General features: G+C 31.8%; 2 protein-coding genes across 2 annotated transcripts; one reads left to right on the top strand and one right to left on the bottom strand.

Annotated features, from left to right (window-relative positions):
- Positions 1–2455: 2455 nt before the first annotated feature.
- Positions 2456–7828, top strand: LOC129952352 (uncharacterized). Its single transcript, XM_056064905.1, has one exon. It carries the CDS (start codon positions 2456–2458, stop codon positions 7826–7828), a length of 5373 nt encoding a protein of 1790 aa, XP_055920880.1.
- A 2426-nt stretch (positions 7829–10254) lies between these two features.
- LOC129942967 (beta-1-syntrophin) lies at positions 10255–21345 on the bottom strand. The gene is made up of 10 exons (XM_056052153.1): positions 20506–21345; positions 16280–16533; positions 16050–16218; positions 15475–15709; positions 14392–14601; positions 13909–14132; positions 13754–13836; positions 12291–12399; positions 11869–12222; positions 10255–10868 (listed from the first exon to the last, which is right to left on the bottom strand). Exons 2-10 carry the CDS (start codon positions 16501–16503, stop codon positions 10785–10787), a joined length of 1692 nt encoding a protein of 563 aa, XP_055908128.1. The 5' UTR covers positions 16504–16533; positions 20506–21345; the 3' UTR covers positions 10255–10784.
- Positions 21346–22757: the final 1412 nt, after the last annotated feature.

Here is a 22757-nt window from a genome sequence, read left to right as displayed (position 1 = left end):
AGCCAGATTATTGTATTTAAAACTTGGTACAACTGAAAGAATATCTATCATAATAATAATAAAAAAAAAAACACAAAAACTGAAGAAAGTTTTGTGAAAATCAAAAGTTAAAATTAACTTAGCAAAAAAAAAACTAACTGAAACTAATAAAATGGATAATTTTCAAGAAGAAATGGTAAAAAAACATCTGGAAATTAAGGTTCAATAAAAAAAAAGTTCATTTAACAACTGTTTCAAGGAGAGGGTTTGTTCGTAGACTACTACATTAACATGTGGTATTGAAGCGAGCTGGGCTCAGTTCTTTATATACCTGAATCGAGTTGAAATAAGCTTGATTCGCCTCGATTCCGGTCGGGGATCGGAGTCGAGTCAAAATTTGCGAAGAAAAACCTGTGTGGAGGAGTTGGTTTTACCGATAATACGTTATGGTCTGTTTATTTGCATGTTTATGTACAAAAAATATAGTTGTGGTTTAATTATTTAAAATTGCTCATGAGGTAGGTAAGTAGCATATTCTTATTTGGTGCTGAACTATTCAGTTTTTCATTGTTTAACACGAATCAAACTATCTCACTTGCACTTTTTAAGAAACATCGAAACGCCATTTGCATTTTAGAAAGTGCTGTCAAATATAATCATTTTTATCTTCTTGTGTGATAAAAACACCATGAAGATTTATTTAATCTTAACTGAAATGAACCTTTCGTGGAAACATAGAAAAACTTCATTATCTTTTCTATTGTTTTCTCTTGCAAAATAAGCCCAGTTAGCCCATTTTCACTAAACAAAACTAAATAATATCAACAGCAATAGATAGATATAGAGCATACACCCGACCCCGAATTATCCATTATACTTGGCTTTATCGTAAAGTTAAAGCAGAATGTTTATGAACACTATTTTTTTTAGTATTAAAATCTATTCCAGACAATTTAACAATTCTATTCCAGGCATAAGTTGAAACTAATAAAATGGATAATTTTCAAGAAGAAATGGTAAAAAAACATCTGGAAATTAAGGTTCAATAAAAAAAAAGTTCATTTAACAACTGTTTCAAGGAGAGGGTTTGTTCGTAGACTACTACATTAACATGTGGTATTGAAGCGAGCTGGGCTCAGTTCTTTATATACCTGAATCGAGTTGAAATAAGCTTGATTCGCCTCGATTCCGGTCGGGGATCGGAGTCGAGTCAAAATTTGCGAAGAAAAACCTGTGTGGAGGAGTTGGTTTTACCGATAATACGTTATGGTCTGTTTATTTGCATGTTTATGTACAAAAAATATAGTTGTGGTTTAATTATTTAAAATTGCTCATGAGGTAGGTAAGTAGCATATTCTTATTTGGTGCTGAACTATTCAGTTTTTCATTGTTTAACACGAATCAAACTATCTCACTTGCACTTTTTAAGAAACATCGAAACGCCATTTGCATTTTAGAAAGTGCTGTCAAATATAATCATTTTTATCTTCTTGTGTGATAAAAACACCATGAAGATTTATTTAATCTTAACTGAAATGAACCTTTCGTGGAAACATAGAAAAACTTCATTATCTTTTCTATTGTTTTCTCTTGCAAAATAAGCCCAGTTAGCCCATTTTCACTAAACAAAACTAAATAATATCAACAGCAATAGATAGATATAGAGCATACACCCGACCCCGAATTATCCATTATACTTGGCTTTATCGTAAAGTTAAAGCAGAATGTTTATGAACACTATTTTTTTTAGTATTAAAATCTATTCCAGACAATTTAACAATTCTATTCCAGGCATAAGTTGTTGTCCTTGTTGGATGCTGCCACAATCGGAATGTCAACTTACCATTAATCTAATGTGGGATTAAAAATCACCAACTGTTATACAAATTTCATAAAAAGAAGGTCAGATGGAGGTTATTACAAGAACCATGGTCACTTCGGTTTAAATTGTGATTTAAAAAGGGTGTTTTCTAAAATAAAGAAAAATTTAATAAATTTGAAGTTTTGAGTTTCCTTTTATATTTTTTTATAACAAAATCAAACTTTTTGTGCAGAACATTTTGGTCCTTCGTTGCCTATTAAAAAGCGAACCATAAACACTTAATTTTGCTACACAAATCCTCAAAAATTAAAAGAGTGTGTGCCGACATCTTGTCGTTTGATAATATATATTTAAACTTTTAAAATTACAAACAACATTGAAACAAGTTTCCATTGATAAAATAATTTATAAAAATAAAGAAATTCGTGCAATCCATCGCCGATCGTCTGAAGAGTAATCAAATCGCTACCCATCGCAAACAGCTACCCTTCGCCAATCGCTGCCCATCACCAATCGCAACCCATCACAAAGCGCCATCAATTTTAAGCAGTCATTTATCTGGAATAAGTACAAAATCACAGTGAGTACACTTTTCGTTTATTTGTTGAAATAATTACAATTATAGAAATACAATTTGTTTTATAAATACAAACAATGAACGCAACCAAGATCGTAAAACACACCTGCACGCAAATTTCAAAAGATTTTGAAAATTTTAAAAAGACTGTGAGCCCCACTCGGAGAACCAAAAATTATGTAACCACACGTCTCGAAACCCTTGAAGGCAATTGGGTGAACATAAAAAACCAATATCAAATAGTGATTTGCAGTGATGACGTCAAAGAAGATGTAGTAAAAAGCACCGAAGAATTGTTTAATGAAGCAAATGAGATATATACGCTCTACAGATCTATGCTATTAGATGAGTTGGACAAGTTTGCAGAGGCGAAAGCGAAAGAAATACCTCCTGCTGTTCCTCCAGTTGCAAAATCTGACGATAATAAGCATCACGATGTACGCTTACCCAAAATTAATCCTCCGACTTTTACGGGTGAATATCAGAATTGGCGTTCATTTAGAGATCAATTCGTTTCTTTGGTCCATAGCAATAAATCACTAACAAATATAGAAAAGCTTCATTATTTAAAGTCATGCTGTAAAGAAGGAGCAGGCATTTTGCTCGAACATATAAACGTAGATGATGCTAGCTATGAAAAGGCATGGGAATTATTAAATTCACGGTATGATTTTAAGAGAATTCTTGTTAATAACGAGTTAAAGTTGTTTTATGAATTACCAGTAATTCATGAGGAGAATTCGAAAGGTATCCGCGAATTGTTGGATAATTCAACCAAAATTTTACACGCCCTCACAAACCTAGGACTGCCAGTCCAACATTGGGATGCAATCATCATTTTCATGCTTTTAAAAAAGCTTCCATCAACAGTACAAACGAAATGGGAAGCAACACTTGGAACTAAGAAAGAGATACCCACTTATAAGGAATTTTCGGATTTCTTAGAGACAAGATTCCGAACACTGGAAATGGTTGATGAGCAACAAAATGTGAAATCAACCTCAACACATAAAAAACCATTAAAAACAGTATTTCATGTTAATGCTGAAACAGCAAATTTTTCATGCAAACTGTGCCATAAGGGTGCACACTCATTAAGAACATGTACAAAGTTTTTAAAAATGGATGTCAACACAAGGCAACGAACTGTAAAACAATTAGGGAACTGTTTTAACTGCTTGGCATATAGCCATAAAACAAATAGTTGCCCTAGTGATAAAAAATGCCATTTTTGTCAAAAGCAACATAATTCATTGCTTCATTTCGGTAACGCACAAAACCAACTCAACTTACACAATCAACAAAACACATACCAACGACAAACATTCACTCAAGCTAATCAATTACCACCCAATTCAAATAACACAATCTCTCAAACTCAAACCAGAACTATGCCACACAATAAAACAAATTCATTCAACAACACAAATCCAAACACATATAACACAAACAGCTCACATGCACACCATATATCAACAGAATTCAATCCAAATGCATCAGCCTTCTATCCAAACGATCCACCACCATCAACATCATCAAATTGCTTTCACTTGAAGGACTTTAAAAATACACAAATTTTACTTGCAACAGCAATCATAAAAGTCAAATCAGCTGATGGAAACTTTATAAAATTAAGAGCTTTGATTGATCCTGGATCACAAGCTACGTTTATAACGGAATCAGCATCTCAACTTTTGCGACTCAAAAAATACAATACTTCATTTGATATTTCGGTATTAGGGCAGAACAAAAGCGGTTCTTGTCAAAACTATATTGAACTTACCCTAAGTTCAAATTATTCAGATTTCACTATGTCGACAAAAGGTTATGTATATAAAACATTAACAGGGCTTTTACCAAGTCATGAAATTATTTCAACAAAATGGAAACATATCCAAGGTTTAAAATTAGCCGATCCAACATTTCATCGACCATCAAACATCGATATTTTGTTAGGGAATGACGTTTATTGCGAAATAATTTTGAATGAAGTCATTCGTGATGATGAACAAATATGTCCAATCGCTCAAAAAACCGAATTTGGTTGGATCATTTTAGGAAAAGTACCGCTTGAAAAACCCAACTCTATTCAAGTCTACACACAAATTGTCGACATAGACACACAAATGCGAAAGTTTTGGGAGATTGAGGAATCTCCATACCAAAAAACCGAAACAGAGGAAGATGAAGCGTGCGAAAATCACTTTTTAGAACACGTCAAGAGGTTGCCGGGAGGGCGTTTTGAAGTATCGTTACCTTTCAAGGCAAATCAACGGCCAGAGCTAAAATCAACACAACAAACAGCATTAAGGATGTATTACAAGCAAGAAGAAAAGTTACTTATCAACCCAACATTACACGAAGAATATAATAAATGTCTGGCAGAATATCTCAAACTTAACCAAATGGAAGAAGTGGATATCACTCAAGACAGCATCTACAACTCACCTTTTCACAACATCGTTCCACATCATGCCGTCATAAAGGACTCCAGTACAACCACAAAACTGCGTGTAGTCTTCAATGCATCATTTAAAACTTCGAATGGAACTTCGTTGAATGACCATCTTATGACTGGACCTAAGACACAAACAGATATTATAGCAATAGTTTTAAGGTGGAGAACACATAAAATTACCTTTACATCTGATATAGAAAAGATGTATAGACAAATCTACATTCATCCAGATGATGCATATTATCAAATGCTGTATTGGCGTGAAGATACAACAACACCAGTTAAACTCTACAAGGTAAAGGTTTTGATGTTTGGTACTGCTCCAGCTCCATATTTAGCGAACAGAACTCTCAAAAAACTTGCCTCTGACCAAGAATCAGCATACCCACTAGCCGCCCAAATGATCCGTGAAGACATGTACATAGATGATTTAGTTTCAGGTGCTGACACATTAGAGGTAGCCAAAGAAAAGTACCATCAAATTTCAACATTATTATCTTCAGCTGGATTTCATCTTCGTAAATGGATGAGTAATGACAGGGAATTTTTGAAATCCATTCCGGAAGAAGATCGAGAAACAAGTGTTTCTTTGACTTTCGGATCTCTGGATCACACGAAGACTCTTGGAATCAGTTGGTTCCCATCTACTGACTCATTTTCTTTCCAAAAGATCGTTCTCGACAATATCGTTACAAAACGTTCCATTCTTTCAACCATCGCTCGTCTTTTTGATCCATTAGGATGGATAGCACCTTGTATTATCAAGGCTAAGATCATCATGCAGCAATTATGGCTGAAGGGCCTCTCATGGGACGACAAGATTCCAGTTGAATTACAACAAGAATGGCTCTCTTTTCAAGAAGAGTTAGACATTTTAGAAGACATACACATTCCAAGATGGATAAACACTCAAACTGACATCAAACAAATAGAACTCCACGGATTCAGTGATGCATCAATTAAAGCGTATGGAGCTGTCGTCTACCTTAGAGTATTAGACAACCAGAACCTCATACACACTCATTTGCTCATTTCTAAAACAAAGGTAGCGCCTGTAAACACAATATCGTTACCGAGATTAGAACTTTGCGGAGCTGTTATGCTGGCAAAACTTCTCGATTATACCCGATCAGTTCTTCCATTTAAAACCGTCCAATTATTTGCATGGACTGATTCTACAATAACCTTGAGCTGGATATCTGGATTACCATCAAAATGGAAGACATTCATAGCCAATAGAGTCACCGAAATTCAACGGTTGACCAATATAAGTATATGGCGACATATCCCCACCAAATTAAACCCAGCGGATTTAATATCTCGTGGTATCCTTCCATCGAAATTGAAGATCAATACACTATGGTGGAATGGACCACACTTTCTTCATGAAAAATGGGATTTTTCAGTACCTAAACAACCTGCCCAATTAGAAACGGAAGAAGAAAAGAGACAAATCAAGATTCATGTCACCATCAAAGATGCTAATGGCATTCTTGATGTAGTTTGCAAAAAATCCAAGCTTATCAAGGTATTAAGAATCGTCGCCTTAGTAAACAGATTTATCTATAATTTAAGAAAGGATGATGTTTTAAGAATGAAGTCAGTTCTTTCACCCATAGAACTTGACATCGCATTGCGTACAACCATAAGGAGTGTTCAACAATTCATGTTTCCCGATGTCATAAAAGAACTCGAACTTACTAAGAGAACAAAGCTTAATAAATCTCTAAACATGTTTATTGATCGATCTGGTATTATAAGAATTGGTGGCCGACTACAAAATGCCAATCTTACATATGATCAAAAGCATCCTATTGCATTGAAACCAGATCATAACTTCTCGAAACTCATCATTGAAGATGCTCATGAGAAAACCCTACATGGAGGTATCCAGCAAACAATCGCTTTTATTCGAAATCAATTTTGGATTTTCAATATGAAAAGAACAGTGAAGAAGTGGTTGAGTAAATGCTTCACTTGTTTTAGTAATCAACCCAAATCAATGCAACAACTGATGGGAAACCTTCCTGCACCCAGAGTAAATATGTCACGACCATTCACTCACACTGGTGTAGACTATGCCGGCCCTTTGGAAGTTAAAACTTGGAAAGGAAGAAATTCCAAGAAATTTAAAGGATATTTTGCAATTTTCATATGTCTCTCCACCAAAGCAATTCATCTTGAAGCTGTAACAGATCTCACAACTCAAGCCTTTATCGCCGCGTTCAGAAGATTTATATCTCGAAGAGGAATATGTTCAAATATTTATAGCGACTGCGGTACTAATTTCAAGGGTGCTAATACCGAACTTCAAAAGATGTTAAATGTAGCCAAACATGATTATAAAGAAATAGCTGACTCACTAAGTAAATTGGGTACCAAGTGGAACTTTATTCCTCCTGCTTCTCCTCACTTTGGTGGTTTATGGGAAGCAGGAGTGAAATCAGTCAAATACCACTTAAAACGGGTTGCCCGAAACCAAGCCCTAACATTCGAGGAGCTCAGTACGCTTCTAACACAAATAGAAGCTTGTCTTAACTCGAGACCCCTTTGTCCCGTTACAGATAGCTTGGATGATTTTAACGCCCTAACACCAGCGCACTTTTTGATCGGCACATCAATGCATACAGTCCCTGAAGCCAACCTACCAACTGAAAACATAGGCTACTTGGACAGATGGAAACGACTACAAGCATTACTGCAGTCATTCTGGAAGGAATGGAGCGGAGAATATTTAACAAGGCTTCAAAATCGACCGAAATGGTTGAAAATCGAAAAACAACCTAAGATCGGAGATTTAGTCTTGCTGAGAGATGAAAGACTTCCACCGTCACAATGGTCCCTAGCAAGGATTGTTGAAACCTATCCAGGACAAGATGAATTGATCCGCGTTGTAAAAGTAAGAACCCAGAACAACGAATTCAAAAGGCCTATCACAAAAATCTGCCCACTCCCATCGAACAACATTGATACAGAAACCACAACAGTGTAAAGATCAACTTAAATTGAAAAGAAAAAATTAAAATACCGCAAAATTTGTGAAAAAAAAAACTTAAACCCAAATATATAAGAAACTGATAAAAATTATATCCAAACAAACCAGAATATATATATATCTGTAGATATGTATAAATATATACGCACATACACACGCACACACACATATATTTTCAACACAATCAAAATTCGGTTAAACCAAATTACAATGTACTGAAAAAATCTTATATTATATTAAAATCACATTTAAAACACATTTACAAATCATTTAAATAAACTCAAAACATATACATCATATAATCAACACATTTATATAAAATTAATTATCAACACATATTTAAACAACTTCCACCCAAGCAAAATAAAAAAAGGGGTGTTTTGTGCTCAAAATACAATCCCACATATATATCACAACTCAACTCAACACATACAGTCCACTAAAGAAATGCTAAAAGAGAAAACATACTAAATAGTCAAAATAAATTTAAAATTGATAAACTCATAATATATCCTAATTAAAATTATTAATATAAAATATAAAACTCAGTAATATAATCTAATTAAAATTATTAATATAAAATATAAAATCAAAAACAAACAAAATAAAACTCACATAAATAAATTCATCAAATTAACTGAGGTGGCAACCATAACAACACCTGAAAAAGAAAACAAACATATATACATATATTCAAACCATTATTGCGAAAAATAATTGCAACTTACCATCGTGCGTCGGCATCAGCAGCTTATCTATGCTTAACTATAATAATCACCAATCAACCTGTTTAAGAATGAAACAAAATATATGTACAAATGTATGTATAATAATTCACATATAAACAAAATAAATAGGAGGTATTCAATTAATAATGCCGCATGAAATATAAAGATATACACAGCTAAAAGTAAATTAAAATCACAACACTGGACAAAATCTCAATGACGCGAACCTCTTCAAAAGAAATTACACATTATGTACATAGTTAATTGAGGATCCAAAGTAAGAAATAACGGAAGAACATTTCAAACATATAGCACATAAATTATATTATACAGATTATGGTACACAAATTAAACACTTTAGATTGAATTAAATTATTTATTACTTACTGAAATATCAAAATAATAAGGAACAATTAACATATACTTACCAAACAAATAAATGAATGGAAAACGGAACACACACCGATCGCGATAATTATGTTTTTTATTTTTTTTACCAACAATAAAATATACATAAGTACTGCACAAAATAAACCTGAATGAAAAATAATGTCGGAATCGAAAGGAAACTGCATATGTTGTCTCGAGTATCGAACTTTCTTAAGCTTCGATTGCAATATGCAATTATAATTCAGGGATGTCGTACAAAACTGACGTTAACTTTTTGTTAGGGTTTACATGATGCAAGGCAAAACGAAGGTTGAAATTTATTAACCATAATAGGTTTTGGTGAAGTAAATGAATTTGATACATACCTATATTGTTTAAAATAAATTTTAATTGAAAAGATAATTAATCACATCTCTCTTTGCATGTAATTTTCTAAAATAATACATTTGGTACCTCTTTAACGCTTATGGTCGACCAAAGTGATATGACCGTTTACCTTGTGCACTGGGGGGGGAGAATGTTGGATGCTGCCACAATCGGAATGTCAACTTACCATTAATCTAATGTGGGATTAAAAATCACCAACTGTTATACAAATTTCATAAAAAGAAGGTCAGATGGAGGTTATTACAAGAACCATGGTCACTTCGGTTTAAATTGTGATTTAAAAAGGGTGTTTTCTAAAATAAAGAAAAATTTAATAAATTTGAAGTTTTGAGTTTCCTTTTATATTTTTTTATAACAAAATCAAACTTTTTGTGCAGAACATTCAATAAAAAAAAATGTTAGTCAAAAACACGACCCTAATTCAAGTTGAGCTTTTGAGCTTTGAAATTTGGGATGCTTATCTCTCACTCGTACTTATTGGTTTTGTATGTGTCATTCTTACTACAGGCTTTCACAGGGATGCCATACTTACCATTTTGAATTAGTAAAAATATGAACTAAATATCAAAAGCTCATCAACAGAAACGCAAGGATAAGGAAAAAGAAGCGCACGAACAGGAGTTTAAATAAAAAAATTAGTTTGTGCAATAGCCCGTTGAGAACTACGACCAAGTGACTTACAAGAACAACTCTCAACCATTCCCGTGTGCGAGTAGTTGTCAGGATTGGAGGTTATTAATATAATCTATATGAGTTGCTTAGCCGAAATCAACTGTCAATTAGTGCGCAGCGCACCCTATTGTGCGCTAGTCAGTTCGTGAGATCTTGATTTGGAAAAGCGCTCCTATAATTTTGTCCAGAGTATCTATAAATATTTATCTGATATGAAGATTTCAACAAATCAAACTTCAAGAAAAGAATATTCCAATGCACATTGCATATCTCTTAAAATTTTATTCTTGAGTACATTACATCGTTTTTTGTGTTATTTAATGATACAAAGTTATCAACTTCTTGCAAGTAAAGATATGTTCATTATTATAAGAAAATATAAGAATTACATCGTAAATTCATTACACAGAATGAAAAATAAGATTTTAAAGTAGGGAAGTTAATAGAGATAATTATATTGTACGAACACATTTTTTTTAAGATACATGTAAATCTGTCAACTCCCAAGATGGCAAATTTTCAAAATTGAGAAAACCAATAACTTAGCTTTAAGTATACATATATTTTGTTTTATTCTTTGAAATTGCAAACATTGCAAAATGTATTGCGTAAAATAAAATTGGTTTTAAAAACTGGAAATTTTTAATATTTGTCTTATTAGCAAATGTCAAATAAAATAATAAATTTATTTTTTTGCTGTTTAAAGGATTACACTTGGCAGTTGACATACACGTTTGTTAAAAAAAATATGCAAACTTATCATTATATTATTAAAACTAAGTTATAGAGTGAACTTTGGCAGACAGGCAGTTGTGCAGAACGAAAACAACTGGTTTAGGGCAACACTCCATATCTAGTTCCTGTAAAATAGAATACGATTAATTATAATATAATTAACTAAAATATATTAACTAATTTTATCAATAAACTATTTTAAATACGAATATAAACTCCATGAGGACGATTGGCAATTGTCAATAGTATTAACTTAAAGACTTAATCCGGATTACGTTAATAAAACACAAATGTGTTGTGAATCATTAACTTAAAGACAACACACATGATTTATTTATCAAAGTTATGATTATCATCCCAAATAAAATTGAATGTCTAATTTTCAACATTTTTTAATGAAGCAGAATTCATAGTCATAGTTGATTGATTTTCATCATTGAAAACAATCATTGACATTTTTGGATAGGTCGGTTATAGAATCATCGAAAATTTATACCGTTTCTACTTAATGATGAGTTAAATTTTGCCAAACAATTTTACCTGGTAGAAAAATGTCACTTTAATTGTAAAAACATTAAAACAAAAATCAGACCATTTTTTGACTTATGTCAGATTTAAGGAAAATAGATTTCCATCAGGGAAAATAGACGTATACAAAAATGATTGTGCAGCTAAATTTTCCCTTTTTTGAGTGATTTCCAATCGATTAGTAAAAAATTTGAATTTCTAATCAAAAGGCCATTCAAACTTTTTTACAAATTGATTTAAATGGTAGCTTTAAATGGCGTATTATACGAATAAATAGCATAAGATATGTCCATTTCTTCCATTTTCATTAAACTATTGTATTGTTCATCTGCAAAAAGAATTCAGGAGTAAATTTAACGAAAGTTTATTGTGTAGTTTAAATACCAAATGAAAACTTTAAAAATATAAACATTAACAAAAAAGAAATAAGTTTGAAATACTCTGTCACTTTGATCTTTTCTTTTGACGGTACTTGACAGATATTCGTGAATATCGGTATTAGAAAAATAATGAGTAACTGAGAGTTTATGTTACTTCATTAAAAATGTTTAAAATAAAATAATAACTCATAAATTGAAGTAAAATATTATCACTAACTATTTCACCATCATCCCCAAAATCTAGATAGAGTAGTCTGTTTCCGTCATCTGCTGATCCTTTCAATTTATCGAATGGAAACTGCCACATCTGAGACTTGGTTGTAGCTGGCGAATTCATACCACATTCGTGAAGTGAAAATCCTCTATTTAAATGAACTATTAATTGACTCTGCCTTCCTTGGTACAAACATCGAAAAGAAAATTCTCGTTGGTAGTTTACTGCATTGTGGCTGCCCTGAACTAAGGAGCGGGCCCAAGCTGCCATATCGCGATGAGTTTCTGACCTTAACCAATAAACTAGAACACCACGAGTAGTTCCACAACGTACACAGAAAACTGTAGTCTGTTGACCCTAGGGAAGGTTAGCATTATATGTATTTTAGTAGTTCCTGGAAACTTTAAGACATTTAAATTACTTACATTAAGTGATGAATTATTACCAGCCCCTGCAAGGCGAGTCGAAGCCAGTGTACAGCACTCCAGCGGTCGACTCCATGCTTCGACAGACCACGGTGCACCTTCATAAATTCTGTATAAGAAAATTAAAATATTGGATTTAACTAATTGATTTAGAAGTACGAACGATAATTTGAAATCTATAAAATGTATAAATACTATTAGATTTTTGGAGGATGGACTATGGAGGTAGTTAGTTCCATTTAACCTATTATTCGTAAAATAATGTAGGATAAAATCTTCCGATTCCGAAATGTATATTTGTTAATTTTCTTTTTTTCGGCCAAGAAGGGACCAATACAAATCAATGAGCCAAAAAATATCCTTTCATTGAAGCAACTTTATTGGAAAGTTTTTAAAAAGTTAATCTCCTTTACTTCTAAGTACCTACAGTGTATTTGTGTCAAAATCTCCGCTGATCACATTTTTTAATTTTACTTTAATTTAATTTTTTAATTGTTTCAATAAGTTCTTTAACATTTTAGTGAAGAAAGCTTCATTGTGGAATTGAAAAAGAAAAAAGAGGCTGGGATTCTTTGTTGAAAAAGTCATCCGTTGAATTTTTCTTTAAAAAAGATAAATAAAAATTAACAACAATGTGTTGCATAAGATGAAATAGTTTGATTTCAAAATCTAGTTTGTTTACTAGATTTTTAGTTGAAAACCAATTTTTACCTAATTTAATATCGTACTATTTTTTTGTAGGTTTTAATTTCTTACGAAAAACTGACTGTTGGATTTTTATAAAAAAATAAGTGAAATATTCGAGGTAAAAATAATTTTTTTCAGTTTTAAGAAAAAAAGTTTTTTTTTTTTTAGTTTCAAAAACATAATTGTTTGGTATCACATTACAGTGTATAATATAAAATTTAATCCATTCATGAGATATTTTGGGTTAACCATTATTCTCACCTTTTTTTAAATTGATATGGTAAAAATGACAATATCTGAAGTGGTTTTTGAGCTATGGACGACGAAAAAAACTTTCCGAACTTACGAACACACGCACACACAGTCATTCCCTAAAAATATTTTATTTAGAATCTAGGTACCTTGAAACCTCGAGAAATGTTAAATTTTCAATTCGATAAATCGGACGGAGTACAATAACTTCCTATGGGAAGTTAATAAATAACATTTCATTATCATACAAATTGACTGGTTTATAGCTTGTGCGAGGAGCTGATCGAACAGCTCAAGGTAATGGTAAGTTGACTGTAAATTAAGTCAAGCCGCCCTTTATTGACAAGTTTAACTTTTTAATAGTGATATTACACGATTAAAATTACATTTGCACAGCACTAGTCAGAAAGATAGGTTCTTGGCATGGGACCTCTGGGGGTAAAAAATAAAAAAAAAACAACATCGTCACAATGCGTCGCGTCGGCTATAAGTTAAAATTACAAGTATTAATTATTTTATCTTACCTAAATTCCCTTTCAGTTACTGCTACAAACACCGGTTGCCATTTATCATTCTCGTCAGAACTTTCAGAACTAGATCTGCCACTCTTTGATGAGATAAATTATTATTAATAAATAATAAAATATAGTTTCTTTTCAGTTGCATGAAGTATTTTTACCTGTTCGCAGTTGCTTCCTATTCGTCGACTTAACCAGCCAATATGTTTTAGTTCACCAATAACATTGAGTAATGCTCGGTTGGCATCATTTAAGGCTCTCTGTGTACTACACGCCATTGCTGAATGAAGAGCATTAAACCACATAAGTGCTTCCTGCGAGTCGGCAGCCCGAAGGATACATGAATGGATACTGTCAGGAGAGTGTAGTTCTATGCAGCGATTTTCTGTGGAATATGAGTTTTCGGTTAAGAAGAATTTTGGTTAAGAACTTTAAAAAACAGTCTTCACTAATTAAATTTACAAATAGATGTTAAATCAAATAACAATTAATAATTTAAGTAGTAATAGATTCAATATGTAAAACGAACTAGTTTTTCTTTAAGTGAATCTTCGAATTTAAATCAAATTTATTTTGTATTTGTCATTTGAAACATTGAAATAAAAACATGCAAACGATTGTATTAAGTACATTATTTTGCCTACCTGGATCAACGTATTTTAAATTTCGTGCCAAATGCGTCAATTGTAAAGGAATGTAACGTGTGTCAGCTCTCGGTGGGCTTTTTGGTGCTGGTGGTGATGTTGGCATTCCAGAACCCAAAGGACACAGAAAGGCTCTTTGCAATTCCCAACCAACTTCAGATATTATACTGGCTTTTCGAAAATATGGTGTCACTTCTCGAAGGAATTTTACTAAGAAAAGTGAGTAAAAAGTAAAATAAAATATTTATTAACATTAAAAATTTACGAATGATATTTTTTCATATATGTATGTACATAATGTATGTAGGTACATACATTTATAGGCTTTAAAAATGGCTAGGAATCAGAACCATTATCATGAACCAAGAACCAAGAAGAACCAAGTTCACGAAATAATCAGTAAAATCCTTCTTCCCAAAAACACTTAACTCACGCTGAGAAGAACGGTTGAAAATATTCAGGGTACTTGGAATTTTTGGCAAGCCCTTCAAATTCGTTCTGGTTATAGAGAAATATTGTATAGCAGTTTGTCGGGGAATCGTTTGTTTTTCTTGGAAATTTATATTTTGCTAAACATAACTCAAGCGGGGACCGTTATATTGATAGTAAATAACCAAGCACTCAATTATACATTCGTGATTCAGGATTTCTAGTGGAGCCTTTTGGAGTTTGAAATTCTTAATTTTTCTGTTGTAGTGTATTGGACAGCTCTTTTCCCATCTAGAATCTTCCTTATAAAGGAAGGTTTGTAGTAGTTTTTACTAATTTGTATTTTCTTCTGGAGGCCAATTTTTTTAGAATTCTGAATTTCTTAATTATCTCAAATACAATGCAAAACGCATTTTTAAATACTATTAAATTTAAAATTTCCAACACCCAAATAACCTAGATCAAGGCGTTTGAGTTTAGCATAATTTTGTTCACAGTATCTACTTAAATAGTACTGCGCAACGATGGCACAAGGTGTTTTTTTTCGTGTCTTTGTTATAATTTAATGTGAATAATTCACTGTTGAACCTGTCTCAATGTTGGCACGGTTGAGGGTTCCGCGTTTGATAATTCGAACACAGAAAATTAACTCACCTTCTAGGTCTACAACACGTCCTGCTCGCTTAAGAGCTCGAACAGCTTCGTCATGAGTCGCATCTCGTAGTTCCTCTCCATTTACTGTTAATATCGCATCACCAACGTAAAGTCCTTTGGCTTGATCAGCAGCCATACCCCGAAATATTTTTGATATTAAAATGGGCATCCGATTCTCTCGACCGCCTTTTATTGATATACCTAAGCCATTATTATCAGATTTTATGATACGCACCTATTATAATAAAATTAAAGATACAAGTTGAACAGAAGTTTAGAATAAAATGTAGGGATTTAAATAAAAATATTGTAAATACTTAATTGATGTCTTTGTATGCAAAACCTATATTAATATCATCGTGAGACTCTACGATGGTGGAACCTAGTGACAACGGTGACATTAGCAGTCTTTGTTACATAACTTTTGCATTTAAAACTTCCACCTCCTTTCCATTGCGGCTACGGCTACGAACATACAAAAAGTAGCTCCATGAAAATACTATAGGTTTTACATACAAAGGTGATATCTCCATTCTTCAAATTCTAGAAATCAATTGAAGATATGTCATACGTACATGTCTCTTTTGATTGGCCACATGATCAGGCACATCACATATTTCATTCATTCCATTGTCCGCAGTGTTATTATTATAAAGATGATCCCCATTATCGATATTGTTCTCTTCTGATGAGCCGCCGGTTGTTGATTTTGCCAAAGTGCCGTTATGACTGCTATGGTTACTACTGTTAATTTAGGTAAATATTGTAAATTCATTCATAGGAATTCATTTTGTATAGCAATTACCCCAAAGTCCCGTTTAATGTTGTTGAATGATCCCCCATAGTTGACTCACATGACTCATCTAGGCTTATAGAGAGAAAGTCGGTTTGAAGCGTTACTAAGACGCGATACCATAATCCCCTAACGCGAGTTTCGAGAACTCCACAGCGTAAGCCCGATGGTGAGTGATGAGGGACAGTATACTGCGGATTTGTTGCCGGTCGGCCTAGGCTTGATGATTCTACCATTTTGTGTTTTGTGTTCTCTTAGAAAATAACCTAAAAAAGAAGATGGTATTTAAAACCATGTATATGGCAACGATTACGTAGTATGTAATAATTTTGGTTCAAAAGGCTTTGTTTCCTATTTTTCGAGCAAGTTTTTTTACTTTGCATTGAATTGTGTCATTTGTAGAATTTAAATTTTCAACGTGAAATCTTAAAATTCTATTCAGAATTCAAATGAGATTTATATTTTATTTCTTTATATTTTCATCATGAAATCTTTGAATTATTTACAAGATACTCAAAGATACATATGTATATATACAGATATGGACATTAAAATAGAAACACCAAACAGAGTTTTAAAAATTCAATTTTTGATTGACGTAAAAAGATTTTTTTTTTCAAGTTTGGTCTTCATTTTAATTTTTTTTCTTTCAAACCAAAATTACCCATTATTTTTACTAAAATTATAACATAAAATATTTTAAACTTATTATGGTAAAAAAGGAACAAATTTCATGGACACTAAAATAGATACAAAGATTTAAAAAAATTAAATTGAATGCAAAGCTATGTTGGATTTAAAAATTATTTTAATATCTGAAAGCCTGGCCTTTAGCTTTAATTACAGTGTGATATCTGTTGGACATTGATTCAAATAATCGACGGCATTTGTCAATTGAAATATTGTGCCACTCCTGTTGAACCATCCTCCACAGTGCGGTTCAATTTTTTGTTAAATGTTTTAAAACTGCACATTTTAAATCCCCCCAAAATGTTCTATGGGATTTAAGTTAGGCAATCAGGATGGCCACTCCAATACGCTGATTTGTTGGCCCTTAAAATACTTTTGAGCAGTTTTGGATGCGTGCTAAGGGTCGTTGTCCTGCTGTAGAACACATTTGAGAGGTTGGTTCTCGTCCGCATAAGGCAGCATCGTATCCTTCATGATATTCACCTTCATATTTTGTTCCATTTTACCCTCAATCAAATGTATGTAACGCCATACCAAGAAAATTAACCCAAAAGTATGATACTGCCGCCACCATTCTTGAACGTTTTCTAGATGTATTTGGGATTCAGTTCTTTCAAATTAGGCCTTCTAACGGTTATTCTGCCATCACTTCCGAACAAATTTATCTTTGTTTCGTCCATTCACAAAAAATTCCTCCACTTTTTGCCTCCTTCTGGCCCACTCCGACCAAAATGATTGTGGGCGAATTTAAACCTCTTTGTTTTTTTTTGTTTTCTTTAGAAAGGGCACCTCTTCTTGCGATCCTTCTGAGTAAGTTAGCTTCAACAAGTCTTCTACGAACAGTTCTTGAAGTTATTGGAAGCTATAGTTTGTTTCTTATTTCCCTTAAAGAATTGTAAGAATCTTTTTTTGAGGCGTAAATTATCTTTCAGTCTTATCTTGGGGTTGTTTTGTTGGTTTTCGCCTCTGTTTTTCGGCTCTCAGCGGTCAAATTGCTTTTCCAATCAACTTGAGAGATCTGCTCATTGTTCTGGCTATTTCCCTCAAAGATTTTCCCTGACTTCGTAAACAATCTTTACCGCAACCCATATTTTCCTTAGAATTAATTGTAATATTATAAAAATAATTTGAATTTACTTCCTAAAGTGAACTTATTGTTTTATAAAAATAAAAAAAATATTAAAAACTAATATTAATACTATATACTATAATAATACTAGTTGCATATTAAGGTATCTGCGTTCAATGTGTTTCTATTTTAATGTCCACCAAAAACACAGTCTTACACAAAACGGTTGATCTCCATACAATCAACAAGCAAACAAAAAATAAAACCTATGTTATTTTGCATAAGAAAGTCTAACTTTTTTTTTATAACGGTTAAAACTACTTCGAATGCATGTTGCTCTATTAATTGGGTTTTACTCTTAGCAACTATCTCTGTGTCTATTTTGATGTCCATGTCTGTATGTAAATATGTTGTGTATGTTTTAAAAAAATACGAATACCTCTGAAATCCTTAAATGTTAAAAAAGTCCGTTTTTGCACCACTAAATTAGACCTAAACTACATACATAGCTACTAGTTTTCATTTTCTGCTTCAAGTTTAAGGTAAAGAATGAACTACCAAGTGACGTTATATGCAAATCATTTAACTTGATTGCAAATTGTTATTATTAACAGTTATGGACAGACAAACAGTCAAGACAGACACAATCAAGACTTTTTTGTAACAGCATAGTTTATTTCTTAGTTAACAACTTAAACATTTATATTGCTTTATAGAAAATTCAAATAAGAATTTAAGATGATTAAGAACTATAATTAATACTAAACTTCTGGGGATTAAAATGAAAAAAAAAAACGAAATCTTGCTTGTGATGACATTATATATGTACATATACAAATCTAATAAAAATCAAAGGTTTAGAAATTAAAACTTTTCTTTTATACAGTCTTTCTATTTAGTTTCTTCTTACTAGTCTGCTGGATACGTTAACACCAAATTCCATTAATTTCGGCCGTAATGATGCGGAAGGATTTAAAAGGATCGGACTTACACTTTCTAACGATGACTCTGTCAACGCGTACTGAAATCTTGCAAGGGGTGGGCTTGCGAATTTTATTTTTTAATTCTGAGTTCAGGATTGGTTTTTACCAAATTTATAGCATTATAGACCATTTTCCGCGGACACTTCATTAATTTCCTTATTACCTTGTTCGTAAAGTTCATAGATGTTATTCCTTTTTAAATTTTTATATTATATTTTTGAATTTTTTCGCAGTTGTGTTATCGTACACAATACAAAAAAAAAACAACTTTCGTCTACAAAGTTCGATAAACAAATGGAAAGTTACAATTTAACTAACAACTGTGCTATTTCTCTGTCCACTATTTTTGTACAGTCTAATGTTCTAAGCTACCAACAGCAAAAGGTTATACTCGTAAGTACTTTTGTTATGTTAGTTGCAGTAAGCAACATAAACACAAAAAATTGCAATGATCATTCAAAACAACGGACATTTTTCTACATATATAGAAATTAATAAACATAAGCTAACAGAAAATTAAAATAATCAATTATGTTCAAATAAATGTTAAATCAAATATGGTATCCTACTCTCGAATTTTTCTTAAAAATTGAAATAAAGAGATTTAAACTTACTGATCTAAAATTATGTCTTGAAAATAATTGTTCTTACTATTTATGTTTTTTTGGATTAATGATTTAGGACGTTTTTTAAATTTGAAAATTACTTAATTTGTGATTTATGTACTGTCAAAATCTTATGAAATTAGGAATAATCAGTTTATTTATTATCAATAAACAATTAAACTTATATACACTGTAGGTTAACATTTTAGGGTACTTTTAGATAGAAAATCAGTTAAAGTCGGTTTTTCTTCATTTTATTTTAATTTTTATGTCTTGAGAATACAAAGTTATTAAGTTAAGCTAAGTTTTCCATACATGCTTATTGTTAATTTGCAACCAGTTTTTTTAATGTATCTGGACTCAACTTTTAAGCAATGCTCTATAAACCATATTGAACTAATAATTTTAAACAAAAACGACAATGTAAATTTCAAAAACTATTTAATATAATATCAATTGAAGAGGGTTGAGAACACACTCAACATTTTATATTGTTTACTTACTGTCATTAACTATACTAATTTGAAACGAATTCTTATCGATAAAAATACTTTTGCCAAGCCATCTATAAAAGGTATCTCAAAAAATAGTTTAAAAACGCCACGATTTTCTAAATTCATTTGAAACTTTTGGTCTAGGAGCCAACATCAATTTATGTATAATAGACCTATCCAGTATCCATATCAATTTGGTTTGTAGTATAAAGCATTTAAAATAAATTAAGAATACAAAAATTATTTGAATTTTCATGAATCCATATTAATATTTAAAAACACATTTTGAAATTTTTGTTTGATAAATTAAGGGTCCATTCAACTATATCTTAAATTTATGAAATTAGGAAAGGGCATATGTAAAATAATAAAAATATACACACATTAGTATATTTACCTGTAATGCAACCATATTTTAAATTTATCCGTTTTGTTTAAATTTCTATTAATGTCCTGGCATCCAATTAGAATTAAACAACACAAACAGTCGGCAAAATTATTTTTGTATTATATTAATATATTTGCATATAAGCACTCGTATCGTAAACTTAAAATTTCGAAATATTTAACGAACGCAATGTTTACACACTTTTCTGTTTCAACAAATGTGGTACTAGGCCTTTCTCTTAGGATAAACAGTGATAAGACCACTGAATAGATGAATGAAGCGTTACGTGATACTTGGATAAATCGAAAGCCCACGCGCCGACGCGCCCCCAAAGCCGTGCCGTTATAGAAACTTGCACTTGGTATTCGCCGCTCTTGTTATTTTGTTTTATGTTTTTGGGGAGAGGTTCAGATTTTGCGGTTACAATGATACGATATTACTTTAAGAACTTTACTAATATTGTAAAAGGTCGAACTTTTTTATTTTTCTATCAGGGTTGTATTTTTGTTTAACTCTAGAGTATACAGATTTCACGCAATGTAACTATTAACACTTTTAATATTGATAAATTTAAATGAAAAATATCACGCATGCTCCAGGCCGCCAGTATCTCACAAAAATTCCACTAAAGTAAAACATTATTTTTTCTATTCTTAAAATTTCCAACTTCAAAACTTTAAAAAAAAGTTGCTTTGAATACTCGTAGTCTGTCTACAATATTATGTTTAATATGTTTTGGTTTGTGCACTTATTGATTTTATTTTTTATGTGAAATTATTTTGAAAAAAAAAACTTAAAAATCCCAGAGCCAAGTTCCGAACAATCTACTCTGGTTTCCAATACGATACTAACTACAGTTGCAGAAGGCTACCCTTACCGAATTATGGTAAGGGTGGAGAAAATAGATATCGAATTCATTTCTAGCATATACTTTCTAAATGCTGAAAAATCTTGATGAAATTTGGGAGATTGAGATACAGATGTAAAAGGAGAGATTGAAGCTCACTGCATAAATAGATTTTCCAGAGAGCAGAGGAAATTTTTTTGAACTTTGAGGAGTTTTGAAAGTTGAGCTTTGAGAAAATCCAAAAAGAGCGGATAATATAATTGTGGAATTTAAGTCAGGAACATTTAAGACTTCAACCTTAAATAAAGAAAAAAAAGGGAAAAGTTTTTTTTTAAATATCCTCTGCAACAAATTGGGAGAGAAATATCGCTGGCGCAGGAAATATTCCACATTATATCATGAGAAAAATACTCTGGTTCTTTTGAGGGTAATTCAGGTAACAGTAATTTGATAAGGAATATCCCGAAAATAAAGGTGTATTCACCAAGAAGATTCTATAACATATTCGAGAAACGAACTAAAGCACTGTATGTCAAAGCTTCGAAATAAGAAGTGCTTTTCTTTGCCTTACGTTTAAGCTTTGTATATGAAAACTATATAAGTTATAACCACCTAGGTACTTTATAAACTCAATTATTTGTATTAATTTTTAAAACAAAAGATTTTAAAAGTTCCTCATCCCATTAAAAAAATTCACAACCATTAAAAAACGTCCAAGCTAAAATTTCCTTCATTATAAGTTGTCAATAATTGTGTAACCAGCTTTTGAATTGCGTTTAGTTTCAATCAACAAAATTATTTATTTAAAAAAAAAAACATCGTTCTAAGACTTTGAAGATTTAAACTTCTTTATGCTCGATTTGAAAATAAACTGTAAGAAATGTTTAGGCGATCAAATTAAAAAAAAAATTATGTATTATCTTTTATTTCATAACAATACAATACCTGCATATTATTTGCTTGCCTATAATAGTTCAAGTTAAAATTCCCTAATACAGTTCTCAAATCATCAAAATATAAAATATCAACCAAGAATATAAAATTCCTACACGAAATCGGAATTCACCTGCTTTTGTCTTATCATCTTTGTATAGAAAGTCTACCGTTTTGCGTATGCAACAATACAACCAAACGAAAATACAAAAACAAAGAAACAAATGTGTATTCCCCTCGCACTCAGACTTTCGTTAATTCACTATAGTCTTTCTCTACTGCAAATTATAACATTTATAAGTCTCCCAACTGCAATCGATTTCTCCATAATGTCTTTGCTAGACATACCACAAAAAATATGTAGATGCCGCCCTATTCGACTTCCACCATGAGAGTACTATGGTTTTCATATACAAAGGTTTAAGTTTTTATTTTGTCCTCTTATTAAAAAAAATATTAAATAATCAATTTCTATCATTGA

The sequence above is a fragment of the Eupeodes corollae genome, chromosome 1 (genome assembly GCF_945859685.1).
Source record: "Eupeodes corollae chromosome 1, idEupCoro1.1, whole genome shotgun sequence".
Lineage (NCBI taxonomy): Eukaryota > Metazoa > Arthropoda > Insecta > Diptera > Syrphidae > Eupeodes > Eupeodes corollae.
Note: the sequence above shows the minus strand (reverse complement) of the source record. Positions and strands in the feature narration are given on the sequence as shown.